Raw genomic sequence first — 17,167 nt, forward strand, 5'->3', positions numbered from 1 at the left:
TCCTTATGGATAGGAAGACAAAATATTCCAAGAAGAAACCACTGCCTCCAGATGTATCCATGTACAGACACCATTGGTATGTCAATTTGAGTGCTTTTATGTAAAGTTCCCAAATTAATGCACTAGCCTTTCACCTCTGGAGACCAGAATACAAATTGAAAAATGGCTTTCAGCCTAACAGATATATGTTCTCATCACTAACTCTGAATAAGAGTTAGTTTAAGTAGCAATTTTTGCTGAGAAAAGGCCCAGGATTAAAGTATAATGGCGGTTGCAGGCCAGAAGTTAGGTGCACTAGAGGTGGGTGGGGAAACTTTCAAATTGGTTCCTTACACCCATCCTGACTTTAACCAATCTAATCAGATCCTCAGCTCTTAAAACACTACAATTTGTCATTTATAAGTTATCTTATGTAATATTTTTTTAAACAATGGGCATGACACAGTTATGTCATGCTATATATGCACTTGGGTTTTATACACAGAATGACTTATGAAACCTTATGAAAATAGATCCTAGTTAGCATGAAATGTCACAGAAAACTTTTACCATGCCTTATTCCTCATTCCATGTACATGATCGCGTCTATCTATGTTTACCTACTACCACAACCAATCCTGTGGATGCATCAGCATTTATTTTTAATGACTAACTAGTTCTCAGACAAACATATATAAATGCTTTTAATGCAGGTTGATATTTTTAGTCAGATTCCTTAAAAACAGTTTATAGAAGAGTAAAAACTTACCAAGTCTAGAGAGAGAGAAAACAATATTAATTCTGACTGTTAGAATGATCGTGGGACCAAAATGTACAGACTTGATTTGAACAATGTTTAGAGATATGCATATTTGCATGCATATTCAATAAATCACCTTTCCAGCTGACTTTTAGGGTTTCCCTTTTGGAGAAAAGGTCAGACCCTTTTAGAATAACATCCGTAGCAAGCAGTGTCCATGTATGGTCTGTAGAAAAGGAATTGCATGAATCATGGAAGTACATTCTAGAGGTAATAAAGCTTGTACTGCATTTTATTCTTACGAGATGTAGTTGAGTGGCAATGGTATGAATAGCATTTGTCTATATTAGGGTACAACAGATACATATTTGGAATATGTATTCCTTTCAGCTTTTCAAAAAGAAAATGAAGTTGACTAGTGCATCCATCAGGAAATAGCAGGATAGCCAAAGATCAGCTAAGTAATGCAACTAATTTTTCTTCTCATGAAAAAAAATGCCATTGCAATATTTTTGTATAATTGGTAAAACCTGCACTTTTGCCCTACTATACTGGATACATATTAAGTCAATTTTTTATGGATTAGATGACCATCAATTGAGAATACTTTGTGAACTAAGGCTCAGTTTTCACTTGAAAAGAAATAGAGCTATTTCTAAAATTGTCTGACAATATATTCCTAATAACCATTGAATTCCAACATAACATTTCATACTTTACTTACTTTTTCCCCCCCATTTTTAACATTGTATATAAATCTATTACTCAAAAAATAGGACAAAAATAGTATATTTGTGACATTTTAAAAGCACATTTTTGGAAATAAGAAAACAGTGGGGAGACTGCCTTTTAAAATGTGCATTCATCCGTCTAAGGAAAAATCTACTATTTGAAATAGTGTGTAACATAAGAAAAGCCTAAAGATGATGTGGTTCAAGTCAATGAGAGCTTTGACCTTGGTTTCAATAATAGTATGATCGTATCTTAAATGTTATACTACATGATGCAGTCTGTGTATTTACTAAAAATATACTAGAAAGAACTAACCAAAAAAAGATCTTAACTGGTTTTTATATTAAAAGGAGAATGATACTCTCCCCCATTATAAAATGTTTTCCCAACTTTGTTTCTACACTAGATCGATTTAAATAGCTGTAATAAAACTTATTGGGAGGGATTCATGCAAGGAAGTCTCTGCAAGGAGTTCCCCACAATTGTTCTGGAGTGGGGGTTGCTCTCTGCAGAACCCACCTTCAGACCTGGAGGATCTCAAGAATACTAGAACTATACCCATGGAGACCTGCTGCACCCCTTCCCTCAACTACCCCTTCTCCCCAGCTCCCTGGAAACACAGCTCCATTGGAACTGCTCTACAAGGGTATCTTCCTGCCCATGGTAGCTGCCCAGGAGCATTAGGTGAGGGGGCTATACAGAAATAAACACAGCCTAGGGCTGTTTTTTCATCTTTTGCCTAATGTCCACAAGGAGACAAAGTGATACATATCCCAACCTGATCCTATCACATGCACTCCTGCCTTTGGCCTGCCCAGTCTCTGTTCCCTCCTCCACTGTGGCTGCCCATAGTCAGGGAAGATCAGGGATTTTCCTACAATCCCCCTGAATTTCCCCAACCTCCCCCCCACACACACACACCTTGTTACATGCAGTGTTGCCAATTTAGTTGTTGGCTGGAAATTTGAATTGAAATTTAAACAATGCACACTTTAAAAGCATATACAGTACATGAGAAAATACTTGTATCTGAGAAAGCATAATGGGTTTGAAGAGTATAAACAAAGACTAGCTTCCTCATACAGCTGTTATTTATGACAAGGTCGGCACATTTTTTTCAGCTATATTGGCCTACCTAATGATTTCAAATTATGATTTGTAAGCAAGGTCTGAATGAGTTCTCCCCTGACAGCTAGTGATGAGCAAAGGGTGGGTGGAAAGGCTTCAGGACCAGACTGTATTTTCATGAACACACCTACTCTGCCTAGGTATCTAGCAGCCAGAGCTGTGCTGCCCAACTGATCAATTTTAGCTGGTGTTGGGTTACAAATCACTTTAGTATTGAATTTGGGGGTCATGAAATGTTATACTTATTGTATGAGTAAAGGGCAGCAGAACTGTATGTAGCCTGCCTGAATGAGGGGGGTCTCCCTCAGTGCTTAATTTGTTCTAGGGCTTGCCAGGGCTGAGCCCCGGCACCTCTAGGCTTGCCACATCAGTTATGAAAGTAACAAACTTGCTTGAGCCCCGGCACCCCTCTCGTTACAAATTAAGCACTGGTCACCCTCAACTGAACTGCACTCTAAGCATGAGGTTTGGATGGCATATCCCAGTGAAGAGAGAGAGAGAGAGAGAGAGAGAGGGAGGGTTGGGCACAGGTGTTTTGCTTGGTGGTGTGGGCTCTGCCTAAAGGTCACAAGCACTATTTGACCTGCCCCTCTCTCCTGTTTAGAGATAAACCTGATTAGGCTCCATAGAAAGCCTTTTGGTTTGTTAAGTGACCACTAGAGCTGAAATCAGAGATAATCAGGTCTAAGTGCTTAGACCTGCTGTGGGACAGTGTTTCTGTGGACGAGACAGCCTAGCCTGCACTAGCAACAAGGTTCCCCCACTAAGAGCTGGGCGGAACCTCGAGACACCAACTCGCACAGGTCACAGTGGCAGGTGTCCGCAGAAGGGGACGGTGCAGTGGAGTGAACGGTGGCATGATGAACAACAGCGGCCAAAGCATTTGTTTGTTGGACTACGTTTTAGTGACTTCACTCCAGAATGATAGATTTGTGACAGGGAAATTTACATAAATGTGTTTCCTAGTTTTTAAAATGCATTATTTGCCAAGGTCATTATCTCACATCACTCTCTCAAGAGGTCATTATCTTGGAGAGATTCTGTACTAAACTTTTTTATTATTATTATAATTAATTTTTATGTAAGAATGGCCATATTGGGTCAGACCAATGGTCCATCTACTCCAGTATCCTGTCTTCCAACAGTGGCCAATGGCAGTTGCTTTAGAGGGAATGAACAGAACAGGGAATCATGGAGTGATCCATCCCATCGTCCACTCCCAGCTTCTGGTGAACAGAGGCTAGGGACACCCAGAGCATGGTGTTGAATCCCTGCCCATGCTGGCTAACAGCCATTGATGGACCTATCCTCCAGGATCTTATCCAGTTCTTTTTTTAACCCTTTTATAATGTTGGCCTTCACAACATCCCTAGCAAAAAGTTCCACAGGTGACTGCACTGTGTGAAGAAATACTTCCTTTTGTTTGCTTTAAACTTGCTGCCTATTAAATTTCCTTGGGTGACCCCTGGTTCTTGTGTTAAGTGATGGGGTAAATAACATTTCCTTATTCATTTTCTCCACACCCAATCAAAATTTTATAGGCCCCTATCATATCCACTCTTAGTCATCTCTTTTCCAAGCTGAAAAGTCCCAATCTTTTTAATTTCTCTTCATATGGAATCTGTTCCACATCCCTAATCATTTTTGTTGCCCTTCTCTGTACCTTTTCCAATTCCAATATATCTTTTTTGAGATGGGGTGACTAGAACGGCATACAGTATTCAAGATGTGGGCATATCATGGATTTATAGAGTAAAAGTGGAGGAACTTGGTTTGCCAGATTGATCAGCCAAGCCAAAACTGACAACCTACATGAAATGCCTCTGGACTGCATCAACATGCAGAAAGCCTTATAAGCCAGTCACTATCAAAGTCAATTTTAGAATTACTTAATAAGGCTGTTAATAATGGTGGAGATACAACTCAATTTATGTGAACCAACATGGCTGTTGCACCATACTTTCTATTTAAGCAAGAGATACCACACACTAAAAATTGGAGGCCAATGTTAAGAGCATTGTCATTTGTTAATCCTGAAGTTGTACACTGGTTCCGAACAAGACCAGCAAATGCTCACTATCTTTCTGCAAGAAACTCAACTGACAGGTTAGAAGCATGCAGTGCAACAGTGAAAGACTTAGTAATTGAAAAAGTGAAGAACTCTCTCTCACCACATTCAGAAAATTTGCATACATGGCTGATGAATGCACCTATGTAAATGGGTGTCAAGTATTAAGTTCTTGCGTATGTTATCTTGATAGCTGTGGAAAGCCAGTAGATGCATTCTAGATGTTCAGGTTATAGAAGAGACATCAGCTGCATTTGTGACATCTTAGAGTTAAATGCTTGTAAATTGAACCCCAAAGAGATGGCTGCTTGTGCATTTGATGGAACTGCAAACTTCTCTGGAAGACATAGTGGAATGCAAGCTTTGCTCAGAGAAAAGTGCAACTCTAAACTCTCCTATACATGCTGCAGAGGCCATCTACTGTAGCTAGCTCTAGTATGAGCTGCAGAATCTTCAAAATACATTAACAAAGCCATAAATTTAATGGCTGTGTTATATTCTTTTTTCAGCAAGAGTCCAGAAGAACTGAACATATTGGAAACAAACAGAAGATACACTGGGACTGAAGTTCAAGTTAGTCCAACCTGGGAAAACCTGCTGGCTTTCTCATGAGCGATTCTTGGCTGTTGTCTTAAAATTACTGCAACCATTATTACTGGCTTTGGAAAGTATCTACCGAGATGGGATGGATCTAAGTAGTGAGGCAGGTGGACTACTTTTGTTACTAAGTTCAGAGAAGACTATCGCCATTCTCTCTCTGGTAAGTCTACTGTTGAAACCACTTGGGTCATTAAACGATGTCATCCAGGCATCTGCTACAAACAGTAATAGATCTTTGTCCAGCAATAGAAGCTACCCTTGGATCAATCAGAGATATCCACTGAAAACGTACTGGAAGAAACAAAGACTTCAGTCCAGAAGTTGACTAATGAAGGCACTTCTATTGACTCTTTATGGGATGCCAAGCCAGCTGAAAAAGTACACAGACTTGATTCTTACAAATCTACAATAGTGATTTCTGGACTCTACTCAACTTCTACAAAGCTTTTACAGATGTCTGTCTTATAAAAGATCTACAGTTGAGTGGAGTGAGGTGCTACCTGCAATGGGGCTGCTATGTGATCAGGACAGAATAGAGAATTTTGAACACAGAGTGGCATATCATACAACAAACAAATGAAGATTTAACTTCAACTTCTTCTTCATCATCATCACTACTAGTGGTTCGACCCAATCTTTGTGCTATGTTTCCTAGGATGAAAGAAGTAGGAATTCATCTCTTGCTACTCCCAGTCACAACCGCTACAGTTGAGCATTCTTTTTCCTCATTGAATAGAATTGTGTGTTCTGAAAGAAGTTGCCTTCTGCATGATATCATATCATGAAGGACTGGAAGTAATGGACACACAAGAAGACACCAAAGAGTTGTGCAAAATTACAAGAAGCCAAGAAGGATGTAGATGTAGTGCTTCATAGTAGGCTTGAGTAGCCAACTTTAATTTCTCTGATGATTTTAAAACAGGAGTTCAATTTAATAAAATAGTCATGAAACATTTTTCCGTTTTTACTATGGCACTATTCAGCCCACCTTCGCCCGCACAATCTCAACCCTCGTTGACCCTCTTCCCCTCTCCATCCCCCATATATTCAAACACTCCCCCGAATTTTAATATCTGGGGAAAACACTGGGGAAGATGGTGCTACAGAATTGGCTAAGTCATCCTTTGGGGGGCGGGTGGGGGAGGGGGGAGAAAAGAGATCCATACAGAGGGTATGCCACATGCACAGATACAAAGAGCACAACCTGCATCAGGAAGTTTAAATTTGGCATTGAATTAGCCCTAATCAAGGACACGTGCCTTTGAGTATTCCAGTGTAAAAGTTGTTTGGATCAGATATCCATTGAATATCGGACTCTGGGTGCACACATTTTGCAGTTCTCTCACTGAGCTTATAAAATGTGGAAGGCTGTACTAAGCATGCTGTACTAAGCATGCATGCATAGCTAACTTAGCTGCATGTTGAAAGACTTAGTGAAGTTGTGCGGAGCTTGGGGAAGGGCTGACTGGCACACTTGTCCCATTCACTGTCTGTCCATCTGTAAAGTACGTAAAGAACACTTAAACACTTCCTAAGGTTCGTGGAAGAATGGGGTCTTTCAGGCATACCTTATAAAGTTTCAGAGGATTGGACACTGGTGGTATCTAATTAAACAGCAAAAATAAAAAATGTGGAATTATTTTTTCCTTCATTTGTGCACACAGAAAATTCTGATAAAAACTTTAAGGCTGCAGGTAAAGTAAAGTATTCAAAAACCAGGGAACTGGTACACCAAACACCAAAGTTACAGGTACACCTTTACCTATGTCAGTGTCTACAGCACAAGTGTAGTGGGTAATATTGTGTATTACTCTGTCTGTACTAGACAAAGTCCATTAAAACAAATGCCCAATAAACAAAAATAGAGCAATAATGAAAGATTGTGGCAACATGTAGACCACCTAAGTTTACAACTGAATTATCTTGGAAGCTAACTGCCTCATTTCCTAAAATACATGAAAGCATTGTTGAAAATAAAATGCATAATACAAGAGTATTGATTAACTTAACATTCAAACATTTTAGATGCTAGAGAAGAAAATTTTCTTCTCTGGCAAGTCAGTTAAGATATATTGGACTATTAGGACAAACAAAATGCCAGGAGACAAGGACACTGACATTTACAACATGCTATTTGCATATCTAAGGTGGGGGAGGGAGGAGAATATTATATCCTAGATATAGTACACAATCATCTAATTAGGACAGTATCATAATGCATATAGCACAAGACAGAAAAATTAAGTTATATGTAAAACCTTAATTGCGGCATTTCCTGAATTTTGAATGCTGAACTGGGTAATCTTACCATTCTCCTAATGTACTTTTTTTTAATCAAAAACTTGTAGCTCTTCTTACTCAGAAAACAGTTTTGGCTCAAAAGCTGTGTGATCAAATAGTGTACACACCATGGGCCAAACAGGTCATAACAAACATGCACTATGTCTTATTTCTGTAGAGATGGCCTTGAAAGCCTCTAAAACTACAATGATGTTTCACTGAAATTCCATCTTTCATAGCTGTGACAGTGTCTCAAGAGCAACTGAGTAACAAAAGACCCTATTTACCAGAATTTCATTTATTTCAGGGAAATAAAGCTATAGCACATGGCAATGAAACCTACCTTTGCAAATCTATTTAAAATCACGTGGGTTTATTAAAAACAGATAGAGATTCCTGCATTTAATATAAATTAATACCACTGTATTAGAAAAGAAGAATATCTCCCTCACTCAACTTGTTATTTTTAAGTGTCTATACAGCCACATGACATAGACTGGCTAGTTTCTAACTCTGGTTATTATTCACAAGGTGTAATATCAAAATTGTATGATTTTGTATCATAAATACATTTTTAAAAGTTAAATCCTTATATTAAGAACTGGAACAAATAAGTTTAAAATAGTTTCTAACAGTTTTTTTAAACTAAACATTAATGCTTACATTTAACTTTTAAACTGAAGCTTAGCCAAAAGAGTCAGTAAGAGAGTATAAGAACATAGACGCTGATCCAAACTTCAGTGGGATTTGGATCATGCCCTTAAAAACCCCTATAAAAAGTGCATATTTTAACATTAATAAATGGAATTATGATATTTAGCGTTTTTGGCCCAACTAAGATATTCTATACATACATTTTTCTCTTATAATTTTTGTGGTTATAGTACTGTACCTTACAGAGAAAATTATGTGTGTGACAAGTAGTCTAATAAGCATTAATCAACTAGATGAAATAAAGACATTTCACTATTTTCTTAAAATTATAGAATTTTTAAAAATCACATCTGCTTATATATGGCTACATTATATGTATTTAAAGCATTGTTCGTTTAAACTGTGCAACCACTTATCACACACACACACACACACACACACACACACACACTACAGTGAATGTTACACACTTACTTAAACGCCCTACCCTTTTTTGAAGAGCTATTGGAGTAATCGCTGGCAAAGTTACCCTTCTTGCATACAAGCTCATGTCTGCTCTTCACAGAATTAGACTAACAGCCTCCGTTCAGGTCATACATGAAATAAAGTAAGTCCCTGGCAATATTCCTTGAAGCCTCAGTTCTCAGAACCCAATACCTTAGAGTCAATGCAAAGAAACAAGTAAGAATGCAATAAATGTCACCCTGCTTATGTGAATCCAACCCTACCCAAAGCCAATTAAGGATGACTCTGGGACAGGACTAACTAGCAACCAACCAATCACAGGGTTTGCAAACTCCTCCTTTGTCCTTGGAAATATGTTGATACTTTTGTTTATGATATTTAAAGAAGCAGATTAACAAGTATTTAAATCACACAGGAGCCTCTCCCCCACACCTCCTCCTCCTCCCCGAGGCCTGCCCTCCACCCCCCCCCAAAAAAACCCCAAAGCAATTGTATGCCTTCTTTGTTGGTTGGAGAGAAAAAAGAATTGTGCCTTTTTTTGTTTAAGTATTTAATTTATAGACAGAACATCATTATACTTTTAAAATTTAAAAGTAGGCATATTTAGATTACATTTAAAATATGCTGTTCTTAAAGTGACAAATTAAAGCAGATTATGCAGTAGATATGGTTAGAACTAGGAGATTAAAATATGTTTTAAACACAAGCCTCTTTTGATCAAGTATGTAGCATCTAAAATGTCACTCACACTAGATTAACAAGGTAAACAATCTACAACAGTTCAAGTCAAAAGTTCATAACATTTCAAACAATGATGTGCAAGATATACAGCTATTGCGGTCTTTAAAAAAAAAACACTGAGTAAATTATTTAGTGCATGTCTGAGTACTGTACATATCCTTGAAATGTTCAGAGCTGACTTGGCAAATACTATAATAATCCATGCCAAAACCACCTTATCCTTGTGATGGGCGGGGGGGAGGGGAGAAGAGGGAGGAAGAATAATTGGAAGATGAAGACAGCCATTTATGCTCAGAATGTGGTGGGGAGGGAAAAACTGATTACAAGCCACATTAGTCAGTGATTTTAAAGAATTAAATGCTGATGCGTTAAAGAGAAACAATACCATCATATATAATTAACAAAAAAATATAATCATATCTAACATGCCACTGGTATTGATAGGGCATAATTAGAGCTCATAAATTCAATGTGCCCATTCATGATTTTAAAAGTTAGGCATGTGCTTGATCACCTTGGTGAGGCCCTGAAGTCAATAGGGCTTACGCCCATTCTTAAGTACTCTGCAGAATGAGGCCCTGAATCAGAGCTTTAATGCTCTTTTGCACAGAGCAATATGCAGATTTAAAAAAAAAAAATTATATATAAACAATTTCACCTGTAGTATGTTGATGCTGTTACCCACAGCTGTTAAAGAATGACAAAAATATTGTCAGATAATAGGAAGTACAGGCAAATGTTTTCCTGCTGTTTCAAAATCTATTAGCCTTAATTATGACAGGCGGGGCGGGGCAGGAATGAATAGCTGCTGTAAACTGATGCAAAGACATAAAGGGATCTAGATTGGAGTCCAGAATTTGATCCTTGTCTAGTTAACTTTTTATTAAAAGTATATGATTAGTCATAAAACCAATTAAAATGTGGCAAAAATCTTTTTGTTAGCTCAGTAAAAGATGCTCAGTTTTCACTTTGGTTTGTTTCACACTCAGGCTACAGAAAAACCAAACTCATGGTAACTATGTAATCTCCCAAATATTAGACATGGTACTCATTTACTTTATACTCTGCTTATCTAGAGGTTTAGGTAAAGAATTCATTATACCTATGTGTTGCAAATTTCTAGGATGTAGTTACTTTTGAAGGTCAAATTTTAATCTCCTTTCTATAGCATCTGGAAAGAGCATCTCCTTCTCCTACCACCATTCTCAGATTGGCTACTATAAATGTCAAAATGTTTGATTATATATTTTTTTTCACCTTTTACCCCATAATGTGACTTTAACAAGTTTGCAGTAAAACTTGAGACACAAAAACATTGGTGTTAGGCCCCAATACTGCAAACATTTTACTCTCAGGAATACAGTTACACATGCACAAGTTGGCAGTATTGGGGCTTTAAGATCCCATGATGATTTTTTTTTTTAAATTTTCTACAAAAAGTGAGGTTTTAAAAAAAACACCCACCATCACCAATAATAGTAATCCCAATATACTGCACCAACCACTTTATTGCAAAGGGAATAAAAATAACCAAAATCAGTTTAATCTGACCCTCAGGTCTTGAAGTTCCTTGTTGGCTGCCAAGAATTTCAATGCTTTTCGTTGTATGAATAATATTTTCCTATTTGTCTACAAGGTGAAGCAGAGGATTATTTTCCCCAGTGAGACTATTTGTGTTTGTTCTGCTCCAGGCAGACATATTGACAACACCAGGTATTTTCTTACTTTCCAAGGTTTTACCGAACATTTGAGTTTTTAACAGGAAACCATAATTCAGAAGTTTTTAAAACCATACCTACCCACATTGTGCAGATCTGTTCTTAAAAGTCTCTCTAAAATGGTACTATGGGATACTTCCTTTTTTTAATTATTTCCATATCAAATCAGCACTGTTTAGAAAATACCACTTTAAAACTTGCATAGAGATAAAGCCAGAAGAGACCATTAAACTGCCTGTATATCACAGGCCATTAGTTTTCACCTATATTAAACCCAAAATATTTTAGTGACACCAAAGCATTTTGGTCCTTGGGAGACTAAACTGTGTGACACAGGCAGAAAACAGCAGAGACTACGGTGCCACTAATGCCTGAGGTTCCTGCAGTGGCAGAGAATTGATTAGGTAAAATATGTCCAGATGATCCCAGCAGCCAAACCATGCTCCATTTTGGAGGGGAGGGTGAGAAACCCCCATGGTCCCAGCCAATCTGACCTAGGGGGAAATTCCTTCCCGATACCAAATACGACAGTTAGTATGACCCTGAACATGTGAGCTATCTCAAGGGAAATTAGTTTAGGCTATTTTCAGTTACAAGCTGTGTGCATGAAAAATAAATAAAAAAGGAAATTCTCAGGCAAAAAAATATTCAATAAGATGGTGGAATAGGCCTGACAGTGGTTTTCCTGGAAAGGAAAAGGGAACTAGCATTTGTCTAGGCCTTGTTTGGCAGTCTCCCTGTGTCTCTGGCAGCATGCAAGTGCCAATTTCCACCGCCCCCATGCCATTAGCTATTTCCCTTTAGCTATTTCATCTAGAAAGAAGATTCTCTTGACCACCGCAGAGCATTGGCCCACCCCATCTGGTACCCCATCTCCAGCTGTGGCCAATTTCTGATGTTTCAGAGGAAGGCAAAAAAATCCAGACTACATCTGGACAAATGTGCAGGGGGGGGGGGGAGGAGAGAATCCTTCCTGACCCTTACAAGTGACCATCTGAAGCCCTGAAGCATGAGATTTTATTATAGTCATTATCTTATAGTGCAGAGCTGCAAGTGTTAGGAGCATATTGAAAGCAATTCAGGTAATCCCATTCTTACTATGACTCCTAAAGGAAAGGGATGTACAGGGTGAACTTTCAACTGCCAGCTCTGCAAAGTTAAGTTGATGAATGAGATAAGCAGACCTCAACTTCAGAGAGAGAGATTTTTCAGGCTAACTAATATCTTTAGTACATGAGTTCAACTGCTTTGCCTTCTGTAGGTTGAAGTTATTACTGATCTAGCTCTAGAGCAGCAACTTAGTAAACATCCATGTTGGTGATACACAAGAAATAGAATCCAGCCCACTCTATGTTTGTACCACTTTGAACTGTTTTCATCACTAAAATAGCAGATGCTACTCTGAATACATACAGGGAGCAGATCAGCTGAGTAAGAAGGTGCTAGTTTTTCTATAGTACTTTTGAGAGTAACTACACTTAAATGTATGTTATATTGGATAATAAATTCTAGAGAAGCTAAGTTCATTTGTTGCCACTCTTATTTAAAAAAAAAAAAAAAAAAAGGTAATTAACTGAAGGGGGGGCATATCTAAAACCTGTGGAAAGCTCATGAAAATCAGTAGCTACAATCAAGTGTTATCAATAGCACATGAAGTAGGGATACACTTCTAGTGAAGAAAGGCTGGTCTTATGAAGGCCCTGGCCCAGGAATAATGAGAGCTAAGTTCTGATGCTGCCTCCTCCACAAATACAGCATGTGAACTTGGACAAGTCACAATCTTTGTGCCTCAGTTTCTACATTTTTAGAATAAGGATAATACCATTGAGAAGCTAAATTCATTAGTGTTTGTAAAGAGCTTTGAGACCCTTACATGAAAGATGCTACAGAACTATTATTTTAACCTAATACATTAGTATTAGATGACATAAGAGACCAATATATAGTCAGAGAAGCCTGTTAGTCATACCATCTGCATTTCTTTACCTGAGCCACTAAATGGGTCAGACAGTCATCATCCTTCTGGGTTTCTGTCTCTTTACCAGAAGAATCAGAGTTATACTATCAAGGTTACTGAGGAAACATGTTATACAGTAGAGTTGCGTTTTTCTGAAAAAGTATTTTCTTTATAAGTAAAACTGAAGCACAGAAGACAAAACATTTCAGACTTTAAAGTGCATTTTGCTTCCTTGCATAAAATGGAACAAAGTCTTATTTCCAAACTGAACATGGAATGTGATTTCAGATATGCTTGAAGTAGGGCTGGAGTAAATATTTATTAATTCCCACATAGAGACAGCTGCATTAAACTGTTACCCTGTAAAACAACATTCACAGTATATATATATCCAAATATTTAAACTTGAATTCTAGATACCTAGGAAGTTTACAATTAAGGTTGAATAATCATCGTTAACTATGTACCTTTATTCCTCCACATTGATCTTCCACCTACTTAACTTGCACTTCTTAAAACTAGCATGGTACAGTATAGAATTTCAGCAGTTGTAGGAGGATACCACCACATCGATCTCTCCAGCCTATATTGTGTACAAGCCATGTTTAACATCACCCATTTCAGGGCAAAGCATGATAGCCTTGAGATTCTGAGCCCTGCGCTGAAAACTGAACCCAGATTAGTCAATTGGTTGTGCTCAGTTGACAGCCAGCTGCTGGTGCAGCAACCAGGATCAAGGGGAGGCAAAGAAACAGGTGTACTGTGTACATTTTGAAACCCCTCTACTTCGTCCCTCAGGTGGGACGTGAGCAGGATTCATCAGCGAATTTGGTCAGCTAGTTGTACCATTAGCTTCCCCAGCTTGTGCCAGATACTCACAGGAATTGAGACATGACTACTGATCCATGCCCCCCCATCCCCTTGCATCATGTTATCATGACTGACCCAGTAAATAACTAATGGAGTAGGGGAAATTGAAATAGGCACTTGCATGCTGCCAGAGAGACTGACAAACAAGGCCCAGACACATGCTGGTTCACTTTTCTATTCCAAGAACAGTTGCTCTCAGATGACCTTACAAGCTCTGTAGGCTGTGCTAAGAGACAAACTTCTGTCAAGTTTCAATATTTATTTCCTCAATAGGAGTAAGTAGTAACATGCATGGAACTTGACAGACGGAGCACAGGCTGCAAGAGAGAAGAGTTTGGAGGAGATACCAAAGCAGCCTCTCTACATGCATGTGGATGGAATGCTAGATACAGATGCAGCACCACTGTGAATAATTCTCTTAATAAAGAGTCAGTTTAGTTTTAGAAACATGGAGTCCTGTCACATAATTACCTAGCAGAGGGTACATGAAACAGAGTGAGGATATGAATATCATCCTGAGTAGAATCATATTCAAGGCCTTAGAAGCTAAGCAGGATTAACTTTCACCAGGAATAATTACCACGAGCCACACATTTTAGGCCTCACTAAGTAATATGTTCCACTAGCATGCAGTTCACAGTGGTTTAAAAAACCACTGACGGAACTCACACAGCTTATAACTTCTGGCAAAGCTCAGGGTTTAAATACGTATGTAAGGTTAACACTACACAAAATCCAGGACTCCCGGCTATATTCATTTTGTTTTCAGGTATGCAGATGTGAAGGAACAGCTACTTCCCTGCTCCACCCTGCAGGCAGGGCAGGGCACGGCACGTGTCCCCCTTCTTCTCAGCCCTCAAAGCACCAGCAATAGATTTCACCCCCAGCCTCACTCAGAGGGACTATTTTTCCCCCCTGACAGAAATAGTGAGAAGTGGTTCTGGGACTTGGGTAAAATGCTGCCAGTTTCTTTTGGTGTGGGTTAGAGGTAGGCAGGAACTGGTTTTCCTATCCTTCTAAGATTTTAGAAAATTTTCCCATTACACATTGGGATGAATCTGAGACCTTTCAAAAAAATATTACAAAAAGAGAGAGAGAGAGAGAGAGAGAGAGAGACTAACCCACCCCACAATAGCCTGGTGTTAGTGCACTCACCTTGAAGGCGGGAGACACTGCTTCAAATCTCTCCTCTGCCCGATTTGGAACAGGGACTTGAACCCCGGTCTCTCACATCCCAGGTGAGTGCCAAAACCACCAGGCTATTGTTGGTCAAGAGAGGTTCTCTCTCTCTGTCTCTCTCTGCCCAGAAAATCCATCGTGGACCTGAGAAAATTTCCTGATTAAAGTCGTGTTAAAACCAAATCATTCCCACTAAAAGTTTAGTTTTCCATCAAAAAACATTTAATTGAAAAATTCCCAATCAGTTCTAGTGTTGGGGCTGGAGGAGCTCTGTAAGCAGACACCAAGGACCCGAGATGGGCTTGTTGACTATATACACATGTTAGATGGATATAAAGAGTCTACTACTGTTTGTTTTCTTTCCTCCTTTCCCCATACCTCCTCAGTTTCTATCTTTATCAGAAGCCTAGCCCAAGTGACTCATTTCCTCTCCCCAGTAAGGCCCTGTCATATCCCCCATCCCACAATCTACTGTATTTGCAGATATACCACCAACTCCTCACTAGGGGCTCAAGAAGTGGAGTAGCTTCTACTTGTTAAGCTATTCAGGACTAAGGCATCTCTCTAATTCAGAGCACCCCAGAAGATGAAGACAAAAGTAACCAACTGAGTTGAGTTAGTTTGTCTCAGCTGATAAATCTATCCTATTCTGAGTATTTTTCTTCTCTTATATGGCATAATTAACATGCCAATTTTAGTCTTCAAACTAACATCCATTGTTGCCATAGAGTCTCCACACATTACTTCAGCTTTTGTCACCTTGTCCTTTAATATGCGCAATGTATTACAGGACTTCAAAGGTCACCATTCACATGTACAAATCCTCCACCTGTTAGCCCCCTGCTTTATGTGTTAAAATTATGACAGTCAATTAATTGCAGTTAACTCACACAATTAACTCAAAAATTAATCGCACTTATAACAATACTGTAGCACAGTGCAGACTCACCCCTGCAGGGCCTCCTGCTGGTCCTCCTCGGGAATTAGCTCTTCGACCCAGGAGCGCCCTCTGCAGGCCAGTGATCCGCTTGCCGTTAGCCCCCGTGTCCCTCCCAGGACCCCGGTGCCCTTATCTCAGGGTTCTGCCTCCTGCAGTACCCCACAGTCTTACTGGGTTTCCCCACCCCAGGGGAACCCCCACCACCTATCCCCACATTGCCTCAGTCGTGGCTACTGCCAGTCTCTGTTTAGCCCCTCACGCCCTGGGGCGGACTGCAGTCTATCAGCTGATCATCACAGGCAACAAGGGGTTTAGACTGGCTGCCTTTATCAACCCTCCGGCTGCCCCTCTGCAAATCCAATTCCGAGGAGGCCTAGAACTAGGCCCTGCAGCCTGGAGAGTTGCTGGCCTAGGGCTTCCCAGCTCCTAAGGCCCTTCCCCAGCCCTGCCTCCCTCTAGGTCCCCTGGGTGAGTTTCCAAGCAGTCAGGCCTGTCTCCCTCTCCAGTCAGAAAGGCTGCTGCTTCTGGCTTCCCAGGCCTTCTTATAAGGCCCAGTGACTTAGTTTGGGGCGTGGCCCCAGCTGCAGCCACTTCCCCAATCAGCCAGGGTTTTACCTTGCCCAGCCCCAGCCCTCTGCAGGGCTTTTCCAAACCCTCCAGGGCCAGAGCAGGTGCTCACCCCGCTACAAATACCAATTGAAATATACTAAATATTTTGGATTTTTTCTACATTTTCTATATTTATTTCAATTACAACACAGAATACAAAGTGCACAGTGCTCACTTTATATTATTTATTACAAATATAGGCACTATAAAAAATATATTATTCCTTTTCTTTAATTCACATCATACAAGTACTGAAGTGCAATCTCTATTGTGAAAGCACAACTTACAATTTTTTTTTGTTACATAACGGCACTCAAAAACAATGTAAATCTTTAGAGCCTACAAGTCCACTCAGTCCTACTTCTTGGTCAGCCAATCACTCAGACAGACAAGGTTGGTTACAATTTGCAGGAGATAATGCTGCCTGCTTCTTATTTACAATGTCATCTGAAAGTGAGAACAGGCATTCACATGGCACTGTTGTAGC

General features: G+C 39.5%; 1 protein-coding gene across 1 annotated transcript in view; it reads right to left on the reverse strand.

The window, feature by feature from the left end:
* Positions 1-8,751, reverse strand: part of GRB14 (growth factor receptor bound protein 14) — a 65,678-nt gene extending 56,927 nt beyond the window's left edge. Inside the window, exon 1 of the mRNA XM_024204704.2 lies at positions 8,689-8,751. Coding sequence (XP_024060472.1) covers positions 8,689-8,751 — 63 coding nt within the window. The remainder of the gene's footprint in view (positions 1-8,688) is intronic.
* Between the last annotated feature and the right edge of the window lie 8,416 nt (positions 8,752-17,167).

Source organism: Terrapene carolina, unplaced genomic scaffold (genome assembly GCF_002925995.2).
Source record: "Terrapene carolina triunguis isolate 2854851 unplaced genomic scaffold, T_m_triunguis-2.0 Scaffold62, whole genome shotgun sequence".
Classification (NCBI taxonomy): Eukaryota; Metazoa; Chordata; order Testudines; family Emydidae; genus Terrapene; species Terrapene triunguis.